The sequence below is a fragment of the Ichthyophthirius multifiliis genome (assembly GCF_000220395.1).
Source record: "Ichthyophthirius multifiliis unplaced genomic scaffold scaff_1120509251426, whole genome shotgun sequence".
In the NCBI taxonomy this organism is placed as follows: domain Eukaryota; phylum Ciliophora; class Oligohymenophorea; order Hymenostomatida; genus Ichthyophthirius; species Ichthyophthirius multifiliis.
Window position 1 is genome coordinate 139194 of NW_004085885.1, and position 24406 is coordinate 163599.

General features: G+C 15.6%; 7 protein-coding genes across 7 annotated transcripts, besides 39 other annotated features; 3 read left to right on the forward strand and 4 right to left on the reverse strand. All coding sequences in view use genetic code 6, as the record gives it.

Annotated features, from left to right (window-relative positions):
* Positions 1-1560: 1560 nt before the first annotated feature.
* Positions 1561-2103, forward strand: IMG5_201510 (hypothetical protein; the record flags this gene model as incomplete). Its single annotated transcript, XM_004023961.1, has 2 exons — positions 1561-1636; positions 1709-2103. 2 exons carry the CDS (start codon positions 1561-1563, stop codon positions 2101-2103), a joined length of 471 nt encoding a protein of 156 aa, XP_004024010.1.
* Positions 2104-2540: 437 nt separating this feature from the next.
* Positions 2541-2581: a microsatellite.
* Positions 2582-4214: 1633 nt separating this feature from the next.
* Positions 4215-4275: a microsatellite.
* Positions 4216-4255: a microsatellite.
* A 1288-nt stretch (positions 4276-5563) lies between the features above and the next one.
* Positions 5564-5598: a microsatellite.
* A 97-nt stretch (positions 5599-5695) lies between these two features.
* Positions 5696-5747: a microsatellite.
* Positions 5697-5731: a microsatellite.
* A 40-nt stretch (positions 5748-5787) lies between the features above and the next one.
* Positions 5788-5817: a microsatellite.
* A 43-nt stretch (positions 5818-5860) lies between these two features.
* IMG5_201520 (hypothetical protein) lies at positions 5861-6616 on the forward strand (the record flags this gene model as incomplete). Its single annotated transcript, XM_004023962.1, has 4 exons — positions 5861-5892; positions 6006-6141; positions 6216-6296; positions 6506-6616. 4 exons carry the CDS (start codon positions 5861-5863, stop codon positions 6614-6616), a joined length of 360 nt encoding a protein of 119 aa, XP_004024011.1.
* Positions 6617-8098: 1482 nt separating this feature from the next.
* Positions 8099-8132: a microsatellite.
* Positions 8133-8278: 146 nt separating this feature from the next.
* Positions 8279-8353: a microsatellite.
* Positions 8354-9680: 1327 nt separating this feature from the next.
* Positions 9681-9737: a microsatellite.
* A 34-nt stretch (positions 9738-9771) lies between these two features.
* Positions 9772-9826: a microsatellite.
* Positions 9797-9841: a microsatellite.
* Positions 9842-10201: 360 nt separating this feature from the next.
* Positions 10202-10268: a microsatellite.
* Positions 10202-10288: a microsatellite.
* Positions 10203-10265: a microsatellite.
* Positions 10236-10322: a microsatellite.
* Positions 10323-10329: 7 nt separating this feature from the next.
* Positions 10330-10448: a microsatellite.
* Positions 10340-10405: a microsatellite.
* Positions 10449-10451: 3 nt separating the features above from the next.
* Positions 10452-10484: a microsatellite.
* Positions 10485-10503: 19 nt separating this feature from the next.
* On the reverse strand, positions 10504-10983 carry IMG5_201530 (hypothetical protein; the record flags this gene model as incomplete). The annotated part of the gene is made up of 1 exon (XM_004023963.1): positions 10504-10983. One exon carries the CDS (start codon positions 10981-10983, stop codon positions 10504-10506), a length of 480 nt encoding a protein of 159 aa, XP_004024012.1.
* A 43-nt stretch (positions 10984-11026) lies between these two features.
* Positions 11027-12628, reverse strand: IMG5_201540 (hypothetical protein). Its single transcript, XM_004023964.1, has 3 exons — positions 12188-12628; positions 11662-12122; positions 11027-11617 (listed from the first exon to the last, which is right to left on the reverse strand). Exons 1-2 carry the CDS (start codon positions 12572-12574, stop codon positions 11730-11732), a joined length of 780 nt encoding a protein of 259 aa, XP_004024013.1. The 5' UTR covers positions 12575-12628; the 3' UTR covers positions 11027-11617; positions 11662-11729.
* Positions 12617-12666: a microsatellite.
* Positions 12617-12676: a microsatellite.
* Positions 12677-12826: 150 nt separating this feature from the next.
* Positions 12827-12861: a microsatellite.
* A 143-nt stretch (positions 12862-13004) lies between these two features.
* Positions 13005-13039: a microsatellite.
* A 1646-nt stretch (positions 13040-14685) lies between these two features.
* On the forward strand, positions 14686-15981 carry IMG5_201550 (tubulin-tyrosine ligase family protein, putative; the record flags this gene model as incomplete). The annotated part of the gene is made up of 2 exons (XM_004023965.1): positions 14686-15163; positions 15263-15981. 2 exons carry the CDS (start codon positions 14686-14688, stop codon positions 15979-15981), a joined length of 1197 nt encoding a protein of 398 aa, XP_004024014.1.
* Positions 15135-15212: a microsatellite.
* Positions 15136-15248: a microsatellite.
* Positions 15172-15228: a microsatellite.
* Positions 15982-17511: 1530 nt separating the features above from the next.
* Positions 17512-17551: a microsatellite.
* A 552-nt stretch (positions 17552-18103) lies between these two features.
* Positions 18104-18164: a microsatellite.
* Positions 18165-18307: 143 nt separating this feature from the next.
* IMG5_201560 (hypothetical protein) lies at positions 18308-19200 on the reverse strand (the record flags this gene model as incomplete). Its single annotated transcript, XM_004023966.1, has 3 exons — positions 18308-18819; positions 18861-19095; positions 19135-19200. 3 exons carry the CDS (start codon positions 19198-19200, stop codon positions 18308-18310), a joined length of 813 nt encoding a protein of 270 aa, XP_004024015.1.
* Positions 19201-19243: 43 nt separating this feature from the next.
* Positions 19244-19364: a microsatellite.
* Positions 19254-19345: a microsatellite.
* Positions 19365-19596: 232 nt separating the features above from the next.
* Positions 19597-19634: a microsatellite.
* A 578-nt stretch (positions 19635-20212) lies between these two features.
* On the reverse strand, positions 20213-22807 carry IMG5_201570 (protein kinase domain protein; the record flags this gene model as incomplete). The annotated part of the gene is made up of 3 exons (XM_004023967.1): positions 22174-22807; positions 22088-22134; positions 20213-20866 (listed from the first exon to the last, which is right to left on the reverse strand). Exons 1-3 carry the CDS (start codon positions 22769-22771, stop codon positions 20213-20215), a joined length of 1299 nt encoding a protein of 432 aa, XP_004024016.1. The 5' UTR covers positions 22772-22807.
* Positions 20606-20638: a microsatellite.
* Positions 21167-21208: a microsatellite.
* Positions 21486-21532: a microsatellite.
* A 299-nt stretch (positions 22808-23106) lies between the features above and the next one.
* Positions 23107-23147: a microsatellite.
* Positions 23148-23156: 9 nt separating this feature from the next.
* Positions 23157-23227: a microsatellite.
* Positions 23182-23241: a microsatellite.
* Positions 23192-23228: a microsatellite.
* A 4-nt stretch (positions 23242-23245) lies between the features above and the next one.
* Positions 23246-23272: a microsatellite.
* Positions 23273-24406: the final 1134 nt, after the last annotated feature.

The window sequence follows — 24406 nt, forward strand, 5'->3', positions numbered from 1 at the left end:
TTAGTATTAATTTTTAGAAATAATAATAAGTAATGATACAAATTTTCAATTTTAAATTATATTTATATTAATTAATAAAATAAAGTAATACCTGATAAAAAAATTAAGAAATTCTTAAATAAACATATATATTTTATTAATATTTTATTTGATAATAACAAATAGATAATAAATTAAATCAATTTTTATTAACTAATATTGTAATTGTATTTTTTTTTATGTTTTTGAAATTTAAATTAATGTTTTTCTAATTTAAAATTTTAATTATTGATATGATATATTAAAAATAATATAGATTTAAATACAAAATGTTTAATATTTTTTTCAATTTTATAAAAAAAATATTATAAATATATTTAAAGTTGAAAATAAATAAATAATATATAATAAAATTTAATATCTAAAAAAATAATTTTTATGGATAATAATATTTATAATAAAGAATATTAAAATCACTCATCCAATGGTTTTTCATATTTATCAACAGATAAAAAAGTTTATTATTAACCTAATATTTAAAACGAAGAAATTGCACCTGTGATGTTTTAAAAAAATAATAGCATTAATAATTAAAAAAGCAAAAATATTATTGAAAATTAAAATAGTGATATATTAATGAAAAATATTCTTACTAACAGAAAGTATTAAAAATATAAAAAAATTATTTATTTATATATATTTTATAAAAAATTAATTATTGAAATATCAGAAAAAGTATTTTATATAATGTTAATTAAAACTTATTCAATTAATCAGAATAAAATGCTTTAAAAATTATAAACACAGCTGAAAAAAATACTTAACAAATAAAAGTTGAACCTAAAGTTAATAAAAATACATCAATAAAAGACAGTATAATTTTAAATTAAATTTAATATTAATATCATATTTTATTTTTAAATTGGCAACTTTTTATTAAATATAATTAAAAATATATAAATTAAATAAATCTATTTTTTTATTAAAGTATTGTCTATAAGTAGTATATAAAATAGGAAATCTTTATAAATAAACATATAAAATATATAAGATTTATCTTATATTGAATAATCTAATTTAAAGTAACATAATAATTCTTAAGGTTTTTAAGGAGTTTGGTCAAATAGAGCATTCAGAATTTTGACAAAAGTAATATTATTTAGTAATATAGCTAAGAAATATTCAATGTCTATTAAATTTAGAAATATTAAATAGAGATAACTATAATTAATAAATGATTTAGCTTCTAATTATTAATTTTACAAAATTAAAAAATTTAATTATAAGAATATTTTCTTTAATAGCTATACTAGAGCTGTTTATATGATTTAAAAATAAATAAATTATTTCATTTATAAAAATCCTAAATTAAAGAAAGCTTTTTTATTGAAAAAATATTTATAAATATAACCTAATAGTTTTTTAAAATATCTATGGGATATTATAATTTTTACATTAATATTTATAAATTTATTCTATATTCCCTTTATAGTATGCTTTCAAAGTGATTAATTATCTGTTTTTAGTAATATTATTATGGAATCACTTAAATATTTTTTTATGATCGATATTTTTATTTAAATGATTACTCCTTATTACTCTAAAGGGTTAATTGTTTAAGAATAAAATAAAATTCTTAAAAAATATTTTAAAAAAAGTAAAAATTTAAAAATAATGCTTTTTACATATTTAAATATTTAAAATAACTTTTTTTAAAAAAATAAAATAGATCTTTTATTAGATTTTTTAGTTTTTTTTGGATTTTTTATTAGTTACCACTTTAATAATGCATGGATTAAATATGTAATATTCTTAAAAATTAAAAGAATGAAAAACATTTTTACAAATATGCAAGAAAGAATAAATCTTAGATATAAATTTTCATATTTAATTGATTTATTAATTTTAGTTTATTATGTATTAATAATAGCACATATATGTGCTTGCCACTTTTATTTAGTAGGCGAATTATAATATCATGATCCAGATCAATAAACATGGATATAAGTATAAAAATTAGGTATTCTAATATAAATTATAAAAAAAAAAAAAATTAATAAAAAGACTATAAAAATTTGGAGGATAAATATATAAGCTCTATATATTGGGCAGTTATAACAATGATAACATTAGGCTATGGAGATATCATACCAATAACTAAAGTAGAAAGGATATATGTTGTTTTTGTAACTATTATAAGTTGTGGAGTTTTTGCTTTTATAGTTAATAGCATAGGATAATTAGTTTAAGATATAAATAAGTCAAGTTAAGAATATTAATATAATCTATCATAGTTAACTGGTTATTTGAACGAAAGAGGTGTTAATAATGATTTAATAGTTAAAGTTAAAAAAAACTATTAGTATTTATACAAATAATATGCAAAAAAATACGATTTTCATTAAGGTTTATTAGAAAATTTAAACTCTTCTTTAAAATCGGAAGTTTAAAAAGAGATATTTACTAAAATGATTAAATAATAAAAGTTTTTTAAATTAAATTTTTCTAATGAATTTATTGAATAGTTATCAATATTTATAAAATAGAAAAATGTTATTCCTGAAGAAGTTATTTATGATTTCGAAGAAGTTAATTAAAATTTTTATTTTATTATAAAAGGATAAATTTAATTTTATGTATAATTAAATTAGTAATAATAACTTGTTAAAAAATTAGAAAAAGGATATATTTTTGGGTAGTTTTGTTTATTTAATTAAAATTTATCTAGTTACAAAGTTATATCGACAAATGTTTCAAATCTAGCTTATTTTAGCAAACAAGATTTTTTAAATGTTATAAAATAATTTCCTAAAGATTATGAAAAATATTGTATGCTTAAAGATTAATATAACATAAATAAATAACTTTAAAATTTAGGTTTTAATATAAATTTTTATTTTAATAATTATTTTTTTTAAGATATTAAGTGTTTTGGGTGTGATGATTTTAAACATGAATTATAATAATGTCCTATAATTTTACATTAAATTTATAAACATAAATTACTTAGTATCCATTCTAGAAATATAGAATAAAAAAATAGAGTTTTTTTTTAAAGATAAATCTATTTTAAATTAAACTCAATTATAAATTATAAAATTATAGAATAAAATGTACTGAGTTATTTAGTATAAAAAAATATTAAATAAGGTCTTTAGAATATAATATAATTATTATAAAAATATCAAAGAAAAACTAAAAATAAAATAAATAACTAAATAGGCGGATAAAAATCTTATTAAAATATTTAATCTAATAAAAATATTTTTAAAGCCTAAAATGCGTATTAGTAATAATAAAGTGATATTCATGATTCCCCAGTTTAAATAGGGTTTATTAATTCTCCTTTAAAACATAGATTATTGAATGATTATTAATTATTTGAATCTGATGTATATTTTTTATTTTTTTATTTAAAAAATATTTAAATATAATAGAATAAAGATAAAGCTAAAAGTAATTTCTATAATTTTAAAAACGATAATAAAAATGATATTTATCCATTAGAAAAATAAAGTAGTATACAATTTTAATTTTTAAATAATGATAAGTAATATTATAGCTAAAGAAGTTTATTTTAAAATTTAAGTACTTTAGATAGAAAAAGCTCTCATGTTGAATCATCTAGGGATTTAAATATGTCGGGTAATGAGTATATTTAATAAAAAGTTGCTACTCTTTAGTAAATTTTAGAGGAAAAAAATAATAATATATAAACTACTTAAGAAAATAAATAATAGTAATTATTTAAATTAAATGATTTTGATTAATTTAAAAATTATGATATTTATTTTCCTAATAATAATTTAAAAAATTTATTATAGGAATAATAATAAAAGAAAAATCTTAGGAGAAAAGCTAAAAGATATTAATCTAATATTAATAAAAATTAACAAATATAAAAAATATTATAATTATATAGTCGTTAAAACGAACTCAAAAATTCAGTATTTTTACAAAGAAAAAAAAGTGTTCGATGATATAAAAGTATTGTACTGTCTATATTAATATTATTTTGATTAATTATTAATAGACATAAAATAATATAGTTTTAAATAAATATCAATTATCAAAAATAAATAAAAAAAAATCTATTCTTTAAATGTATTTTTAATTTGTTATTCTTTTTTAATGAATTTAATTATTGTTATAAAAGTCAATAAATTTTATTTAGTTTATAAATTAAATTATTTATTTTATATATAATAAAATAAGTATTGAACATTTGTTAAATAATATATATTTTGAATTTATATATTTTGAATTTATTTATTTTTTAAGTTAATATATCATTTTTATTTTTTTATTTGCTATTTTAAAAAAAAAATTGAATTATTATATTTAAAATAGTATAAGTATATTTAAAGTATTTATATGTTCAGTAAATAATTAAATTATTTTTAAAGCAAAATAAGTTTATTTACTTATTTTCATTTCAAAATATAGTAAAGAATTTATATAAGGTTTATACAAATTTAAAAAATATAGGTATGATATAAATTATTCAATATATTTACTTTATTATATTAAATAAATATATAAATTATTTGTTGTTAGACTTGTTTTAATTATAAGCATGGTTTTAAAATACTGCACTTTTGTATTTTATAAATCAAAATTTTTAATATTACATGATATAAATTTAGAGTTAAAGTTAAGATTTTAATTTTATCTAAATTTTTAAGAATTCAAACTCACTTTTTAATGAAAATATTATTGAGTAAAATATATTAAATTATTTAGTATAAACGGGGATCTTTAAGAAGTGTAATTAGTATTTTACAAAAATATTAAAAAAAATTATAATTTAATTATTTGTATACAAAAGCCTATTTAGTTGTTATTTTTCATTCTAATCATTAGAACCTTCAAAAAATACTTAATTGGAACTAATAGTATCGCTTATAAATATAGAATTAATAAATTTTGCTCTTAAAAATAAAAGAAGGATGTACGATGATTTTAATTAAGAAAATATATTTATAAATACATTAAAAGATTTAAAAAATAAAATAAAACAACATATGAAAATAATTCAATATTTTTTGTTTATTTAAAAAAATAAACTTGATATTATTTGCTTAAATACAATTTAAGATTTAGATAAAAATGGAAATAGAAGCTTAGATAAACGATTACTATATATTTAAAAATAATTAAATAATTAATATTTTTACAAGTTATGAACAAATAAAAGTTAGTAGTTATTAAGATCTGATGTTTATATAATGAAATTTAAATAGGAAATTATTCAAGTTTTATACTATAAAAAGTGTAATATGTGGAAGTAAATATATTCAATCAAAAATATCAACTTTATAGTTATTATTTTTTAAGTATAAGAAACGAATGAGGTTAGAAGAAAAAAAATATCTAATAGCATTGTTATTATTAATTAAAAAAATTATGAAACTTTTTTTTCTTATATAATTTCGATTAGGTCCTTTAATTCTAAACAGAAATTAATTTATTAGGAGAAAAGGAAAAATATATAAATCTAGTATTATAAAAAATATTTTTTTGTTTAAATAATTTATGAAAAATAGAACTTCTTAATAGTTATATATAAGAATAAAAGTAAAACTAAATAATTTTATATAATAAATAATATTATTATAAACTTTTTTTATTTACTAAACTTATGGTTTTATTCTTCGTATTTTTTCCAAATATTTGACTATATTTTAAGCATATTAAATTAATAAATTTTCAAAAAAATATATATATATAAATAGATATATATATATATATAAATTTAATAATATATAGCTAAAAGTACATTAAATTAAATATAAAAAAAGCTAATTCTAAAAATAATAAAAATAAAAATAAAAAAAAATGGTTAAAAGTCAATAAGATACAAGCTCTAATAATTAAAACTATGAAAAAAATGATGAACTTAAGTAATAATTAGTAAAAATAGGATAACCTAAATCAGGAAAGCCATGGAAAAAAAATACTTAAAAGTAAAATAGATATTTAATAAAAACATATTATATTAAATATTTATTTAATTTTAAACAAAGAACATCTAATAAAATAAATGCATTAAAATGTAATAAAGGACTATTTTTGAGTTTTTAAGAAAAAGTAGAAAGAAATTAATAAAAAAAAGAATTAAAAGATAAAATGGATTAATTAAAGGATGAATTTAACACAAAAGTAATTTATCATTTTTTTTTAATAAGCACATATTAAATAAAATTTAATTAAATTAAATTTTTTATTTTAAATAGTTAACAAATGAAAAGAAAAGACTAAAATAAAAATAAAAACAATAAGAATTAAATACATTTAAAAGTTCTACTTATTAAATTGTAATTTTTTAATTATTTCATATATTAATTGTTTATGGATTTTTTTATTTTTTCTATAATTTATAAATCTCAATCAAAAAAAAAAGTCAATATCCATTTTTCAATCCTTTTTTTTTTTTGATTGAATTTTTAAAAAGAAATTACAGCAAAAATAAAAAAAATATAAATAAGAAATATTAAATTATTAAACATTATTTTATTATATAAAGATTAAAGATACTAAAAAAATAAAATAATGGAACAGAAAAGCAAGATAAAGTTTAGCTAAATTACCTTCAGAATTATACGAAAAACTTATAAAGAAAGAATACGGATATTGAAAATTAATATTAATTAAAAAAAATTAAATGCTAAAATTTAATTATTAATAATAATAATTAATATTTTATATATATATATATATTATTTTTTAATAAATAATTTAAAAAATGAAAATTATTTAAAAAAAAATATAAAAGAAATAAAAATATTATTTTTTTTTTAAAAAAAATTAAAATATAAATAAAATAAAAAAGAAAGATATATAAATAATTTCATATTATATTAATTTAAAATATTAAAAATCTTTTTTAAACAAAAAAAAATAGAAAAAAATGATTGAATTTATAATTACATTATTAGTAGATAGTTTTATAGTCCACTAAATATTAAAATATATAACTTTAAAACATATAAACTAGAAATTCAGATAAAAATTTTTATTATTATTATCATTTTTAATAATATTTTCACATTATCTAATATTCATATAATTTTTTAAATAAACAAATTATTTAGAAATAATGAATGTTCCAAGAGCATATTCCTCAAATACACTAAATAAACAGGCAAGAGTATTAATAGCTTAAAATCATCCGGATAAATACAAAGTGAATAGTGAAATTTTTTATCTTTAATTATAAAATATAAGAAATATTTTAGCTGATAAATACTACTAAAAACTTTATGACTATTATGGAGAATTCGAACTAAATGAATAGAAAATATAAGATGAATAATTATAAATATAATAAAATTTACAATTTAGAATATATGTTAATTTATTTGGATTTTACGCAGTCTAATTAATCGTGACTGCAGTTCAAAGTTATGGATAGAAATTTAAAAAATTCAGAATGTTCATAATTGTATTTATTATTGCCTTAGTTGGATATGAAATGTATTATCTATAAGAAATTTCATTTGATAAAATAAGTACGGAACCAGTAGATGAAAATGGAAATTATAAAAAATAACAAAGAGTCACTAAATTTGAAGTTGAAAGAGATTTATTGGATGATTTTTTTCCTTAGTATTGCATTTTTGAAAGAATGAATTTAATAAAACTACTTTCTGCAGCAATTATTACTGTATTAAAACTTTGTATTGATGTTAATAAAAAAGAAGAGCTAAATGAATATTAGAATTAGTTGATTAATTAACTTAATAACTTATATGAATAGAATGATTAATTACTTAAAAAGACTTATCCTTAATAATAATAATAATTAGTTTAAGAATAAAATGTGTTTTAAGAGTTATATGATAATCCATAATTTTTAGAATCATTAAATAAAATTAATTAATATTTAGAAACTGTTAAAAAAACAGCTGAAAAATGTCAAGAGAAATAAGAAAATAAAAGCAAAATTTAAGGATTAATAAAAAAAGGAATTAAAGGAATTCTTCTTGCATCGCTTTTTTATTCACTTTATTAATCATTTTTTGAAAAAAATGCTGTTAAACCTAAAAAAGAGGGATATTATTGAAAATAATTAGAATAAATATTTTATATTTAAAAAAAGTATTTCATTTTTTTTTTTTTTATTAAAAAATATAATTTATCAAATAAATATATTTTTCTTTTATTTATAAGACCAAACATATAATTTAATAACAAGCACAATTAATTTTTTTTATTTATTTTATTAAAACTTTATTTTTTTACAATTAAAAAATATAAAACTAATAAAGTTAAACAAACAAAAATTAAAAATTAAAAGTAATAAACTTATATAAAATTTAGAAATTTAATAATAATTAATAAAAATATTTAATAATTAAATAAATTTATTAATTTTTTAATAATAAATATTAAACACTTATTACATATAAGTAAGTGTTTTTCTTTCTTAAAAAAATTCAACAAAAAAATGAAATATTGATATATAAAAAACATATTTATTATAAGAGGTCAGATAAATTAGATTAATAATAATTAGAATAAGAAAAAATGAATCCGACGAAATGCTATTTAATTAAAAAAGAATATTTAAATTATCTCAACAAATAGATTTTGTATAATTTTTTGTATTTTTAGTTTTCTTCTTTTATTTGCATTTATTTATAATAAAAATTTAAAATTTTGGTTTTAACTTTAACCATAAAATTATAAATGCGAATTTAGTATATACTTAATAATCATAATTATTAAATATTATTTAATAATAAACATTATTATAATATTTAAATATTTTTCTCTCTCTCTTTTTTAAATCGTAATACTATAACTATTATTTCTTATAGTCTTTATACATGAGCCTTTAATAACCTAAAAATTTCAATTTTTTTTTGATTAAATTTTACATATTTATATATAAAATATTTTATTAGCTAAGCAAAAATTATTTATAATTTTTACTGTTTTTTTTTTATTGGCTAATTTTTTATTTATTTTTTTAATATTAAGGCTTATAACAGCTCATAGTGCACATATGTTCAATGTAATTGATGTTATAGAAATATTTTTAATAGTAAACTATAAATTTTATAAAGCAAGAATACTAGAATTTTGTTTTTCCTTTTTTTAAGAAATTAATTATACTAATTTTAAAAATTCTTTTGATAATTTTTAAAGGATCTAACTCAATTATTAGAAGGTCTTAAATTAAAAGATCTTTATAGATTATCATTTTAATTATATAAAAAGCTTTTGTGAAAAATATTCAAGAAAGAAATAATTATGTTATATAGAATTTTTTAAAAAAATGATTTTATAGAAGAATTATTTGATAATGTAAGGTATTACAGTTTCTGAATTTCTTAATCGTTTGAAAGAAGAAGAAAAAGAAAAAAATTTTGGAATATGCTTTTGCGTTTCTAAATAAATTATAGTTGTTTAGGTACATTATCATTGATTTTATAAGCAAAGTGAAATAAAAGATTTTAAAAGGATTTTAAAGCAGAAACATTAACATTAATTTAATTGGATAATTTGTTAAAATGCATATTTGTTAATTAAATTGACAAATTATATAGATAATATAAATAGAATATATGAAAAATAAATATGTAATAATAAAATATATATATATATATTTTTTAAAAAAATGGTTATTAAATATTGTGTATTAATAAAAAAAATCAAATGTTTAAATATAATTGATAATAAAACATTTGATATTTATATTATTTTATATAAATTAAAATATTATTTATACTAATAAAATAAATAATATTTATTATTTAATAATTATTTAATATTTTTATTTATATATAAAATAAAAATATATTAAGTTAAAATAAAAAAATTAATTTAAAAATATAAAAAAAAAAATTAAATATATCATTTAAATAAAAAAAAATAGTATAATATAATATTAATATGTATAAAAAAAAATTAATTAAAACAAATAATAAATTTTGAAATGTACATAAAAATATAATTATTATAAAATTTAAAAAAATGATAAAACTATTAAAAAAAAAAAAATTATTACTAAATTATATAATAATTAAAAATAAATATAAAAAAATTCTAAAAAATTTTATGTTATAAAAATTTATTTATATAAATTAAATATTTAATTAAATATATTTAAAATAATATAAAAAAAATTTATATATATATTTTTAAAATAAATAAAAATAATAAAATGGATAATTTAAAAAATATATTATTATACAAAATCAATAAAATATATATTTAAATAAATATAAATATTAATATAAAATAAATAATATAAAAAATAGAAAATAAAATATAAATAATATTAATTTATAAAAAATAATATGTATAAAAATAAAAATATTTAAATTTATAAAAAAAAAAAAAAATTATTTATATTTATATTTATATAAATTAATTCATTTTTATTATTTAAATATAATTTATTATATTTATTAAATATTAATAAAATTACATTATATTTATTTATATTATATATATTAATTTTTTTTTTTAAATATTAATATTTTTTAATATAATATAAATATTTAAATATATTTATCAATCTGCTGAAACTTCTTTATTATATTAATCTTTAAAAACATCAACTATTCTTAATACAAATTCTCTCCAATTTTAAGGCTTAAAAGATATTAAATGTTCTTTTAATTAGTTAAGTTTTTCATCTAAAGCTTCAATTCTTCCATCTAAATAACAATCTTTAGGTTTAGCAATAGATCTAAATTTATGTTTTTATACTGCTTCTGGATAATTCCATAATTCAGGAGGTCTTACAAATTTAACATTATAGTCTGAATTGTCATAAATATTTAACTCATAAAGCTTTTCTTTAGCCTCTTTTATGGCAGGATCATTTCTATTTTTATCAGGGGTAAAACCATAGCAAATTATTGTATCTTCAATGTCCTGTTAAACTGCCGGATTAATATTTCTTAAATCCTCCACACAAGATTCAAATAATGCTTTTTTTTCTTCTGAAACAAAATTTTCGAGTAAAAAATATCTACCAAACTATTCCATTTCATACATTTCAACAGGATCATTCACTGGATCTTCAATTTCTTCACAAAATTAAATTAAGTTATTTATTTGTAGGAGATTTTATATTAGTTTTCGCCATAAGTGAATTTTGCATGATTTTAAATATGAAAGCTAAGTAGATGTATGATTGTAAGCATACTATCGTTTAATGTACTATCTAAATACTTAAGTCATTAATTTTGAATATTCTTTTCTAAATTGCAGATTCTTCTTTTTTTTAATTTATTATTTCTATTCTTTTTTGACTCTCATTATTTTTTTCTTCGTTTTCTTTTTTTTTATCTTTCCAATTTCTCATGTACTATATTATCTTGAAAACGATTAATTTTGGTATTGAACCCGATATTGTACGTTCGTCTTTATTTAAGAGATTATGTGATAAATATTCATTTGCATTTTTTATTATTTCTACTACTTTATACATAAAGTTAAAGAGTTCACGGCGGATCGGTACACCTATTAATCTTTCAGCTATTAATTCAGCATTTAATAATTTGATGGTTTCTTCTAATAATTCTTCGTTTGAATTTAATGGAATTCGCCAATAATTTATTCCGTTTGCGTACAGTTTCCATAATATTTTTTGGATTTGTAGAAAACTATCATTTAATGGCTATTTTTGTTTAATAATTTTTTGTTTTTGAATTTTTTTTTTACTTTAATATATAGTTTTTCACAAGGATTTTCATTCCAACCTTTATATGATAATTTATAAAATAATTTTTTCAGATTTGGAGTTGGGATTGGTTTAGGAGTTTTGTTTTCTTACGAAAATATACGGACTACTTCTTGTAAGGCTGCACAGTATTTTTCTACAATTGCTTTTAATTTGAAAGAGCGAATCTTATATTTATTTATTTAAAAAAAAAATAAAAAAATAATTACTTCTTTATCTAATTCATTTTTATATTTTAAATTAAATAAAACTAGTTATGAATTTATTTATATAAGATTTGAAAGAGGTTCTAATACTTTAAACATTATAGGTTCATAAATTTCCTTATGTCCAGATTTGCAGTGTTTATTGAAATATTTAAAAAACTCTTGAATAGTTTTTTGTAAGTTTTTTTTACTATTAAATACGTTTATGCATTAAAAGTTGTCGAATCTTCCAAATCCTCTATGTTTATTAATTATTTAATTAATAAAATTATTATTATAAATTAAAAATAATAAAATATACCTATTGCTTTTGTAATTGAACAATATTTATGCCTTAATGTCCAAGCATCATCTGCATACTATTTAGGGGCAGCTGCTCTGATTCCATCTATATAGATGTAAATTTTTTCTCCTTCTTTATCATCTCTAGCGAAAAAAAAGAACGGATATATTCGTGTTTTAGTTCTTTAATTTTTCCTGTTTTAATTTTTAATAATGTGAAAAAACTCATAAGCTCATCAAAAAATGGTTACCAGGGACCATTTATATCAACGGTTGTTTCAGTAACTCGATCGTATTTTTTGAAATGATAGTTTAACTCTTCCCATTTCTTGTATTCGTCAGTTTATAAGTATTATTCAAATTATTATTGTTAAAGTTCTGGGTCAATTTTCTTTTTAGGAGGCATTTTTTATTGAATATTATTTTATTTTTTGGGTAAAGGCTTATTTTTATTAATATATTTATTTTTTTATTTATTAATTAATTTTTTTATTTATTTTTTATTTATAGTGTTTATGCCTATTTTTTAATTATTTTTACATTTTATTTATATTTTTATTTTTTATAAAAAAAAAAAAAATTAAAATATTTATTTTAATTATAATTAGAAAACATATACTGAATTGTTTTCATTATATGTAAACATATGTATAATTAATTATATAATAATTATATTTTATAAAATAAATATATAATATTTATAGAAAATTTTTATTTAGTTTTATAAATTTGAAAAAATCAATAAGCTATTTAAACAATATAAATTTTCAAAAGAAAAAAATAATAAGAAAAATAATTAAAATACATATTATTTATATAAATACATATAAATCATAATAAAATGTAATCAATAATATAAAATTAACAATAAAAATATTAGATATAATTTTCTAATCGAAATATTCTACCATCAATATAAAACAGTAATTAAAAAAAATGAAATTATTATAATAATTAAAAAAGTTAAGTAAAGTTCATTTGAGACTAATTAAATTTAATAGAATTAAGAATTAATAACATAAAGTTAAAATTGTAGACATTAATATAATTATAATAAATAAAAAACCTTAAAAGTAAAATAACATATTATTTAATTTGAAAAAGAATAACAAATAAATTTATTTGAAGTAATAAAACAATTAAAATCATAGAAAAAAAGCTTATCTCTATAAAAATTTTAAAACTAATAATAGCAAATCTTATAATTAAATAAATCAGAAAGTGATATAAATTTAAAAAAAAAATATTTTATAAGCAAGCAATAAAAAAGTGAGAATAAAATTAAAAATAATCACTGCCTTATAAATGATAATTACTATAAAGACTCAATATAAAAATAACATGAAAATTATTTAAATAAATCAGATTCGAACATTTTAATAAATACTCCACAAAATGAAAGCCTTATAATTTCTAATGAATATTAACCCTAAATTTAAAAAAATATTATATAACCAGAATAATGTTCCAATATAACATTGGTTCCTTGGGTTTAATAAAATAATTTAAATAATAATGAAGATATATTAAAAACAAATAAAAAAATAATACATAATACTTATAAAAGAAATAATAATATATCATAATAATCATAAAAATCTATTATTAAATCTTAATCTTAAATAAAAAAATTAATCAAAATAATCAAAATCAAAACAATGAGGTTAAGAATCAATTTTAAATAAAGAAAATTTAATAATGTTCATATTAATATTAATTAAATTTATTTCAAAGAATTAACTAATAAAAACGCTTTTAAGCTGAATTATAATCTTTTTTTTACAAAATAATAAGGAAATTCCTTTACAAAATTAATAATAATATAAAATTAAGTTGAAAAAAAAGAAAAATATAAAAACAAAAACCTTAAATAATAATTAATTTTGCTAATATATATAATATTAAAATTAAAACTAATAAAATATATAATTAGACCTTTAAAACATAGTTTTAAAGTAAAATAGTTAATAATTATAACCATAATAAATAAAAGTATAAAATTAATATTTAGATTAATCTATTCCTTAATAATAAAATATATCACAATAAGATTAACTTTAATAACACACGAAATTCTAAAATAAAAACAATTCTTAATAAGAATAAGAATAATTATAAATATAACATAATAATAATTTATCAATTAATATAATTTCTATTAAAAATAACTAAATATAAAGCCAGTATTTAGCAAATCATAAAAAGAAATTAAAATTATAAGACCCAGAAGAAAAATAGTAAATAATTCATTAATCCGTTCAAACGCACTATAGCATTCCGCAATATAAATACTATATAAAAGGTGGTAATAACTCTGAATTAATAGTTCGTGTTTTGCAAAAACGTGAATACTGGAGTGCCTATAATCCTGAAAACAAAATCGAGAATTATAACTTTCGCTGGAGTCAAACCATAACAGGTATAAAATTCGAAAAACTAACTCTAAACAATAATCTGCGTATAAAATAATGCGTAAATCATTTCGAAAACCATAAAGAAATAAGCCAAAAAGATAATATGGTAAAAAACCTAAAACTTTATTGTGAAACAAGTAAGATTTTTTTATTCAATATAACTCCAATAACATTCACAATTGATTTAAGCGATGATGCCTGTGTTCTTCATTTGACTTAATTCGCAAGTTATTTTTATAAATTAAATCCAAATAAACCTAAAAGTAATACTTAGAAATTAATAAAGGAACTAATAAATAATTTGAAATCAATTTATTATTCAGTAAACTCTGATTATAAAAAGTTAAAAAGTAACTTTTTTTCAAAACCTAAAATGCATAATTCTTTTATTGATTGCTTGTAGGAAAATAACTATATTTGGTTACTTAAACCTACTGTTTATAATAGGGGAAGAGGTATTGAGCTTTTTAATAATCTTGATTAGTTTTAGAAATTTATTAAAGAATACTCAGATGGGATTTTCGATAAAAATTTACTTCTGTAAAATCATATTAATAAAAATAATTAAAATAATATTAACAGTAGTAATAATAATTAAAATAATTATAGCAATAATAACAATAATTAAAAAGATAATTAAAATAATAATATTTAATAAAATAATAACGAAGTTTAAATAGATAATAATAAATCTTTTAAATCTTATTAGTTACTCAAGTCTTCTACTTTTGTTATTTAGAAATATATAGAAAAACCTTTACTTATTTTTGGAAGAAAGTTTGATATTAGGATTTTTGTGTTTGTCAATTATAATATGGATTGTTATATTTATAAATGTGGATATATAAGAACAGCTAGTTAGTTATTTAAAATTGGAGATTTTTAAAATTAATTTATCCATTTAACTAATAATGCGGTTTAAAAATATGCCTAAAACTATGGATAGTTTGAAGATGGAAATATTCTTTCATTGGAATAATTACAAAGTTAAATGAATTAGTATCCAGCCTTTGATTTTTATGGAAAAATTTGGCCAAAAATAAAGGATATTTGTTTAATGACATTATAAAGTGTAAAAAAAAAAATTAATTCGGATGATAGAAAACATTGTTTTGAATTATTTGGGTATGATTTCTTTATTGATGAGGATTTTAAAGTATGGCTTATTGAAATTAATTCAAATCCATGTTTAGAAGAATCAAATTTCTATCTATCATAACTTATGCCTAGGATGATTGATGACATGTTCAAGATATCTTTAGATTAACTTTTTACTAAACCTAATGGGTATGCTAATAAAATTTAGTAGAAATTTACTATTGATGGATAGAATGATGATGAAAATTTATGGCAGTTTATGATTAATCTATCTTTAAATAATAATAACAAATAAAATTGATAATTTATTATAAATAATAATAATAGTAGTTAAAAGTATTTTTTTTTTTTTTTTTTTTATAATTTAAATCACTTATTTTTGTATATGATTCATATATTTTTTTTTTTTATCTAATTTTTTAAGATTAATAAATTTTAATATTTTTTTTAATACATTTAAATATTACACTAACTTTAAATTATCTTATTTTTTAAAAAAATGTTCAGACAAATAATATAAAATTAAAAAGAAAATAAATATAATTTAATTCATAAAAGACAGGTAAAAAAGTTAATTATAAAATTTAATTATAATAAATGGAATTTTTTAAAAGAAATCATAATATAATTAACATAATGTTACTTAATAAAGGATTTCAGTACTAAATGAAAGTAAGAATTTTCATAACAATATTAATTCAGCAAAAGATATCTAATTATAAAATTCGCCAAATAGTATTAAAATTAATTAATCAAATTTTTTCTTATAATTTTAAACAAAAAAATAAATAAAACATAAGTAGGAAATATATTTAAAAATAAACAATAGTAACAACATTAAGAAAAATATGAATAAATAAAATAGGATTAATAATAAACGAAAAATATAAATAAAGAAAATAACAGTTAATCAAGTTCAAACTTATCTTAGTTGTCAATAGATAATAAATAAAAATTTTAAATTATTTTTAATTATAAATTATAATAATATTATTTGCTAAATATTCATTATATAGTCAAAATATAGAAATACTTTAAATAAATTTAATAAAAAAAGTTGGAACACAGCAAATAATATTAAATGGATATAATAAATAAAAAAAGCTAAATAAAAATCTTGGAAACATATTATTCTTAACTAAAAAATAGAATCGAATAAATGAAATTGCATTTGTAAAATAAAAAAATGTAATTTAATTAAAAATAAAAGGAAAAAATAATAAGAAGAAGAATAAATATATTAAAAAAGTTAACTTAAAGAAATTAATGATAAATATATTTAATTTATAGAAAAAATAGTATAAGATAAAAAACAGCTAAATAAAGTATGTGAATCTTTAACAATTTAAAATAGAAAACTCTAAGATTAAGTAGAATAGCTTCTATAAGAAAAAGAATAATAGCAATAAGAAAAGGAATGTTCTTTTTAATAAAACTATTAAACAAAAAATTAAGATAATAAAGAATTAATTATTTAATTGATTTAATTAATTTAAAAACTTGATTAATAAAAAAATTTAAATGAATAATTAAAAATAAAAATAATATAATAAGAATAAAAAAAAAAACCTAAAAAAAAAGAAAAAAATATATTTAAAACTGAAAATAATTAATAAGTTTATTTTGAATATTAAAATTTAGATTTTTTTTAAGATTAGTAATATAATAAAGATTCTATTATTACATTTTATAAAAAAAAAAAAAAAAATAAAATCAATAATTCATTTTAAAATGAAAGTAAATAGAAAAATAATAATTAAAAAATAGAAAAATTGTAATAAATTATTAAATAATTAGAAGAAGATAAAATATAAGGTTATAAAATAAATAAATATATATATATATATATATTTATTTATATATATATATATTATCTTTTTTTTAAAATTTATTTTATTTTCAGGCTTAAATTTCATATAAAAATTTAAAAATTAATAATAAATATTAAACTAAAAATACGAAAGTTAAATATAAAACTTAAAATAATAATAAAACGATTATTTTGTTTAAATTTAATAAAATATGTAAAATTCAAATTATAAAAAAGTAAACAAATATTTTTATTTTTATTTTTTTACTACATTTATAATTTTTATTAAAGGATTAAAGTATTTTTCAATTATAATAAATTATTGAAAATTTTAAATTGTAAATTAATTATAATATTATTTGAATTATTTTATTTTAAAATAAAATGTTTAAATTTTTTATTCTTCTAAATTTTAAATTTTAAATACAAAATATTAATTAATTTCATTACATTTATTTATTTTAATACTGCTATTCAATTTTTCATATTAAAATTATATTTAATTTAATTAAATTATTTTATTTGATTATAAAGTTAATGATTTTATTCATCATCACAAACAGAAGTATCTGTAAATTATAAATTTAAATCATTTTTATTATTTATTATGTCAAAATTATTTACATAGTTTAAATTATTTATATAATTAAAAATATCTTAATATTTTAAATTATCAACATAATCTAAATTATCATCATGTTCTTAAATAATACTATCTTTTATATTATTATAATAACTATCTTCTGAATAAAATTTTTATATTTCTTATTTTTTTTCGTCTTTTTAGCTTAAGTTTTGAATATTTTATTACTTTTCATCATTTTCTTAATTATTATAGATTTATTCTTAATTTTCTATTATATTTTAATTACTTACTTAAATTTATTATTATTATTCTATAACTTTTTAAGTTTTTACTTATTAAATTTAATTTATATTCATAATACTATTTAATTAATTTAAGATTGTATTATTCTAAAAAAAAATATAAAATAAAAAAAATATATATCTTAAAAACCCATTCATATTTATAATCAGATAAAGGAAAATTCATCTTCTATGGTAATTACTTAAATATTTTTTTCCAATAATCATAATCAGGAATATCTAATACACTTAAAGATTTTACATAATTCATATAATTAATGAATTCTTAAGGAATATTATAATTTGATAAAATTTCTGGTATAAAGTTAAGTTTTAATTCTTCATAATATTTCAGCTTTTCATCTTTTGAAGTTATATTTTTTTTAGTAAAAAGTTATCCATTTCTAAAAATATAAATAAATATATATCCTAATGATTCCAAGTCATCTTTTCTTGAAGCAGCTTATATTATTTTTAATTAAAAATAAAATAAATATTTTTACAAATTCCTAAATGAGTGTTTATACTAGAAAACTTATTACAGAAAACCCTGCTTAAAACTTTATCATTTTCAGAGTATTTTTAAATATTTCCATTTTTATTTTTATATTTTTACGAGTACTTGAAATCTATTATATATAATTATTAACTTTTTAAATCTGAATCAGTTATTATTTTTCTAGGTTTTAAATTTCTGTGAACAATATTTTAATTATGTATTTCTTCTAAACTATTTAACTAAAATTATATCTTTAAAAATCATTTATTTATTATTACCATATTAACAGCTAATAAACATATTGAACCTAATTTCAGTTTATATTACATTAATTGTAAAATCATTTTTAAACTGGGACCGTATTATTTTGTAACTCTGATATAAAAAATATATGTAAATATATTAATAATATAAATATATATATATATATATATATATTTATATATATTAAATATATATATTAATATTATATAATATATATTTATATATATATTTAATATCTATATATTTATTTTTATCTTTTTTACTTTACAAAATAAGTTTGTCCGTTTATTTTTTCTTCTCCACTATAAAGTATTTATGGTATACATTATGCTTTTTTTATTTTAATGTATATATTTTATTTTTTTATTTGCATTTTTTTTTCAAAAAAATTATTAAATATTTACTGTTTTTTAATAATTTCATATTTTTATATTCATTTTAAAAGTGTTCTTAATATTAATTACTCTAGTTTTTAATTATTTATGATTATTTTTTTTATTTATATAATTATTTTACCATTCTTATCATAGCATATTGTTTATTTGTTTTATCATATCCTTGATAATATTTAATTTTTTTTTTTTTTAAAAAAATACCCTTATATGTATTGTTAAATTATCCTTTATATAGACAACTTTACACTATGTAAGTATTATTTATTATTATTTAACTTTTTTTTATTTCTTTTAAGCTTCGCGAAATACAAGCTGTTGTTCCAGTTTAATTATCTAATGTATTATTTGAGGAAATCATATAATATAATTTTTAAATATTATTTATTTATTTTTTAAAATTATATTTCTTTTATATTGTTTTATATTAATTTTTTAAATTAAATAAAGAATTCGAATAAATAATTTATTATCCATAAATTAATTAGTTTATGTAAAATATATTTTAGATATATATAGTATAAAATGATTTCAAAATTTTTAAAAAATCTTTATATAATTCGTTTATTTTTATATATATATAAACATATATATTAAATATATTACCTATATAAAAAATAAATTAATTAAAAAAACAAATGGTTTTTTTTTTATAAAAAATAATTATTCATAAACAAAATATTTAAATTTGAATAAAAAATCACATAACTTATAAATAATTGCAATAAATGATAATCAAAGGTCCTAATTCTTCTGCAATATCTGCATTTAAACAATTGAATATTTTTGTTAAAGATTATAGCATTTTTATATTACTAGAATCCTTTTCAATTTAATTTTAAACGACTTTAAGTTAAGAAATGCATTCTTATAAATTTTATTGACCAATTTATTCTTCAATGATAATTTTTAAAGAATCGATTTAACTTTCCTTAATATATTCGTTTTATTTATTATCTTATTTAATTTCACTTATTTTATTGTTTTCTTCAATTTCTAAATTATCGTCTTCTCTATCTGATAGATTTTCGTATTTTTTGTTTATTTCATCAACTGATTTATCTAACTCCTTTTTATGTTTATCTTTTTTCGCATTATTATTATTATTATTTATATTATTATTATTCTAGTTTTCATCTTTGTTATCTTTAAATAAATCATTATGAGATGAAGAATCTTAAGAATTTTCTAAAGATTAAACTTCTTGAACAATCATTTCCAAAAAATCGTTATTTAAAGGCAAATTAATTTATTCTTCGCTTTCTTTTAAATCAATTAAATCTGAAAGAGAACTATCTTATGAAGATTATTATTTATCAGCAATATTGTATCTAGAGTTTTATTTTTTAATTCCCTTTTAAGATTATGTAGGTTAAAATAAATCCAATTAATTTTATTATTCTTCTGTTTTATTTTAAGAATAAGGTTTAATATTATTGTAAAATTCTACTTTAATATCTTATTGATTTTATTGTTTTTATTTTTTTTCTTTAATATCATTGTACATTTGAATTCTTTCGTCATTTATTTTTTGAAGTCTTTTTAAACGATCTTCTTAACTGCTTTATTTTTATTAATTATTAAAATTATTTTTTTTAGAGTCTTTTAATTCTTTTTTACTATTCATGTTATCACTTTTTTCTTATTTTTAAATTTATAAATCTTTTCTTTCTTATAATTTTTTTTATTATAAATTATTATTTATATCAATTTATTCTTGGATTTTCTTCTCTTATTTTAACATATTTTAAAGCTTTATCTCTATATTATCGCCTGCAGGTTTTGGTTTCATAAATACAGGTTCAGATACTTCCCTTTTGTTTAATTTAAATGGATTATTATTATTGTTATTATTATTTATATAATCTTATTGTAAACTAGGACTTGGCTTAATCTATTCACTTGGTTTAATTTACTTATTGTCAGCAAACAATTATTTTTATTAATTTAAAAGTTATCTAGGTTTTTACTATTATTATTATTATAACATGTATTATTGATTATCCATATATTAATATTAGTCACTTTATTTTTTTAAAGGAATTTATTGTTATTATTATTAAATTTTATCAACTTTTTATTATTATTAATTATTTAAAATATTATTATATTTTATATCCTAAACCTAATAAGCTGGAGAAGGAGTTATAATGTTTTTATTGATAGGTAATTAATAGGGATATTATTAATTGTTTTGCTAACCTATATAATTATTAAATTACCCATTATTATTATTATTTTAAGTTAATTATTAATTTTAATTAGAACCATATTTTTACTATTATTACTTTAAAATAGGATTTTATGGGTAATCTACATTTGAATTATTACTTACAAAATTTTATTTATGCAAAATAGTATGCGAAAATTCTTAAATTCGAATACTTTCGCTTAAAAATCTTCTAATTCTATTATTAACTATTGGCATTTTCAAAATTTAATGCACATTTGGTCTTTTACAAGAATCTATACTTAATAAACTATTAACTAAACTATTCATTTCTTTTGAATAAACAGAAGGTATTTGATTAAATTATCCTCTGACAATTTTAAGTGCTAACTAATGTATACTTACTCCATCAAAAGGAGGTTTTTAAGCACATAATTCATATAATATTATACCTATTTTATTTTATTTAAAATAAATATATATATTTTTACCTAAAGACCATATATCAGTTTTAAATGAATAAGATTTAGATTCTATAATTTCAGGAGAAAGATAATAGGGTGTTCCTACCATAGTTTTGCAATGATCACGTGTATGATTGAGTACTTTTGCAATTCCAAAGTCTCCTATTTTGAGAAAATTATCTTTCATAAGAAAAATATTTTAGGTTTTTAAATCTCTATGTATAATTTTTCGATCATGTATGTGCTTCAAAGACAAACATATTTACGTAAACCAATCCAATATTTAATTTTCTGGAATATATTTACCTTTGTATTCTTTTATTTTATTTGATAAGTCACCTCCATCACAATAATCCATTACTATACATAATTGTCCTTTTTTTGTTTTATATACTTCCCTAAAACGAACGATATTTGGGTGTTTTAAGGCTTCTAATATTCTTGCTTCTCTTAATGTTTCTTTCTTTTCCTCTTCTGTCATATTTTTCATTTCCATTTTTTTTATTACACAATAGCTACCATCACTTTTACACTATACAAGAAAGGCCTTGCCGAATGCTCCTTCTCCTAAAAGCTTTATTTGTGTATAATATTCGTAATCTTATTATTGGTTACTTTAAGCCATATAATAATATAGTTTTTAATTTTATATATTTTAATTTTTTTAAAAAAATATAATTATATTAATGAATAATTATAAAAGAAAATGCTTTGAATTATGTAAATATATTAATTTTTTAATATTCGTATGTTAAAAAATAATTATATTTTTTAAAAATAACAAAATTATATTTTTCAAGAAATATATATATAAATTTTTTTATATATTATAAAACTTAAGATAAATGAAATATTAATGAATATGTCATGAACAATAAAACTATTAAATTATTTTATATATTTAAATAATTAAATATATATTAATATTTCGAATTATATAAAAAAATAAAAATTAAAAATATAAATAATACAAATAAATAATTCATAATAATAATAAAATATTTATTGATTTAAAAAATAATTAAATAAATTAAGAAATATTAACATAATAAAATAAATAATAAAAAAATTAAATATATAAATAATAATTTAATAAATGTATATATATATATATATATATATATATTTTTAATTAAATATATTTATATTTTTTTTTATTTATAAATAATTAATCAAAAATAATTATTATAATAGATTACTATATTTATTTATTTTTTTTTCTTAATATAATAATATATTAAATCATTCTTTTTATTTTTACACTTTTTTTATTTTCATCTATTTTAATTAGAGTTAAATATTTTTATTAATATTAAAAAATACTTTTTTATCTTAATTATCTTCTTTTTTCATTTCTTCCCTTATTTCTGTTATATATTAATGTTCATCATTTTCATTAAATTTTACTTTATAAATTTTAAAATTATAATTATTTAATATATAATATTATATATACATATATATGTTTAAACCTTAATCTACATCTTATTAAGAATTTGATTTATCTGAATTTTGGCATTTATCATTTTTCATAAAATGTTTTTAAGGTTATATTCTAGTGTTCTTTAATATAAACTATTTATTTTAAGTTTCTTAATCTAAATTATTAGCATATTAATCTTCTAATGTTTCATTTGATTATTCTTTATCAAAATTATCTAACTCAGCATTAATTTAAGTACAAATATGTTTGAATAATTAATTAATATTATCTTTATTAAATTTAATATTATTATCTTGATTTTAATCATTTTTTCCGTAATTTTAAATTTTATTAAATTTTATCATAATTTATGTAGACCATTAATATAATTTTTATTTCATTAAATCACATTTTTCTTATTTCTCTGTATAATTTTCAAGCTTTTTTTAAAGCTTTTTTTGCAAATAATTATATATAAAATATAAACAAATAAATATTAATTAAAATTTAAATATATAACTTCTTCTTATTTCAAATCATTTGGTTTTATTTTCTTTTACTAACTTTCTAATGTAGATAATTCACTTTTTAAATTTAACAAATATGTTTTTAGTTTTTCATTTTATAATTTAAAGTCTTAAATTTTAGATTCACTTTAAGATATTTTGGATAATAATTCGCCGTAAGTTTATTCTTTTGATAAAAACTTTTATAATATTTACTCACTTACTTAAATTCCTGTTTATTATTTTATATTTTTGAATGCATTTTCAACTTTTTCGAATTTTTTCATTTCTATTTAAATTTTATCTTTTAAAAGCCTGTTTAAAAATTTAT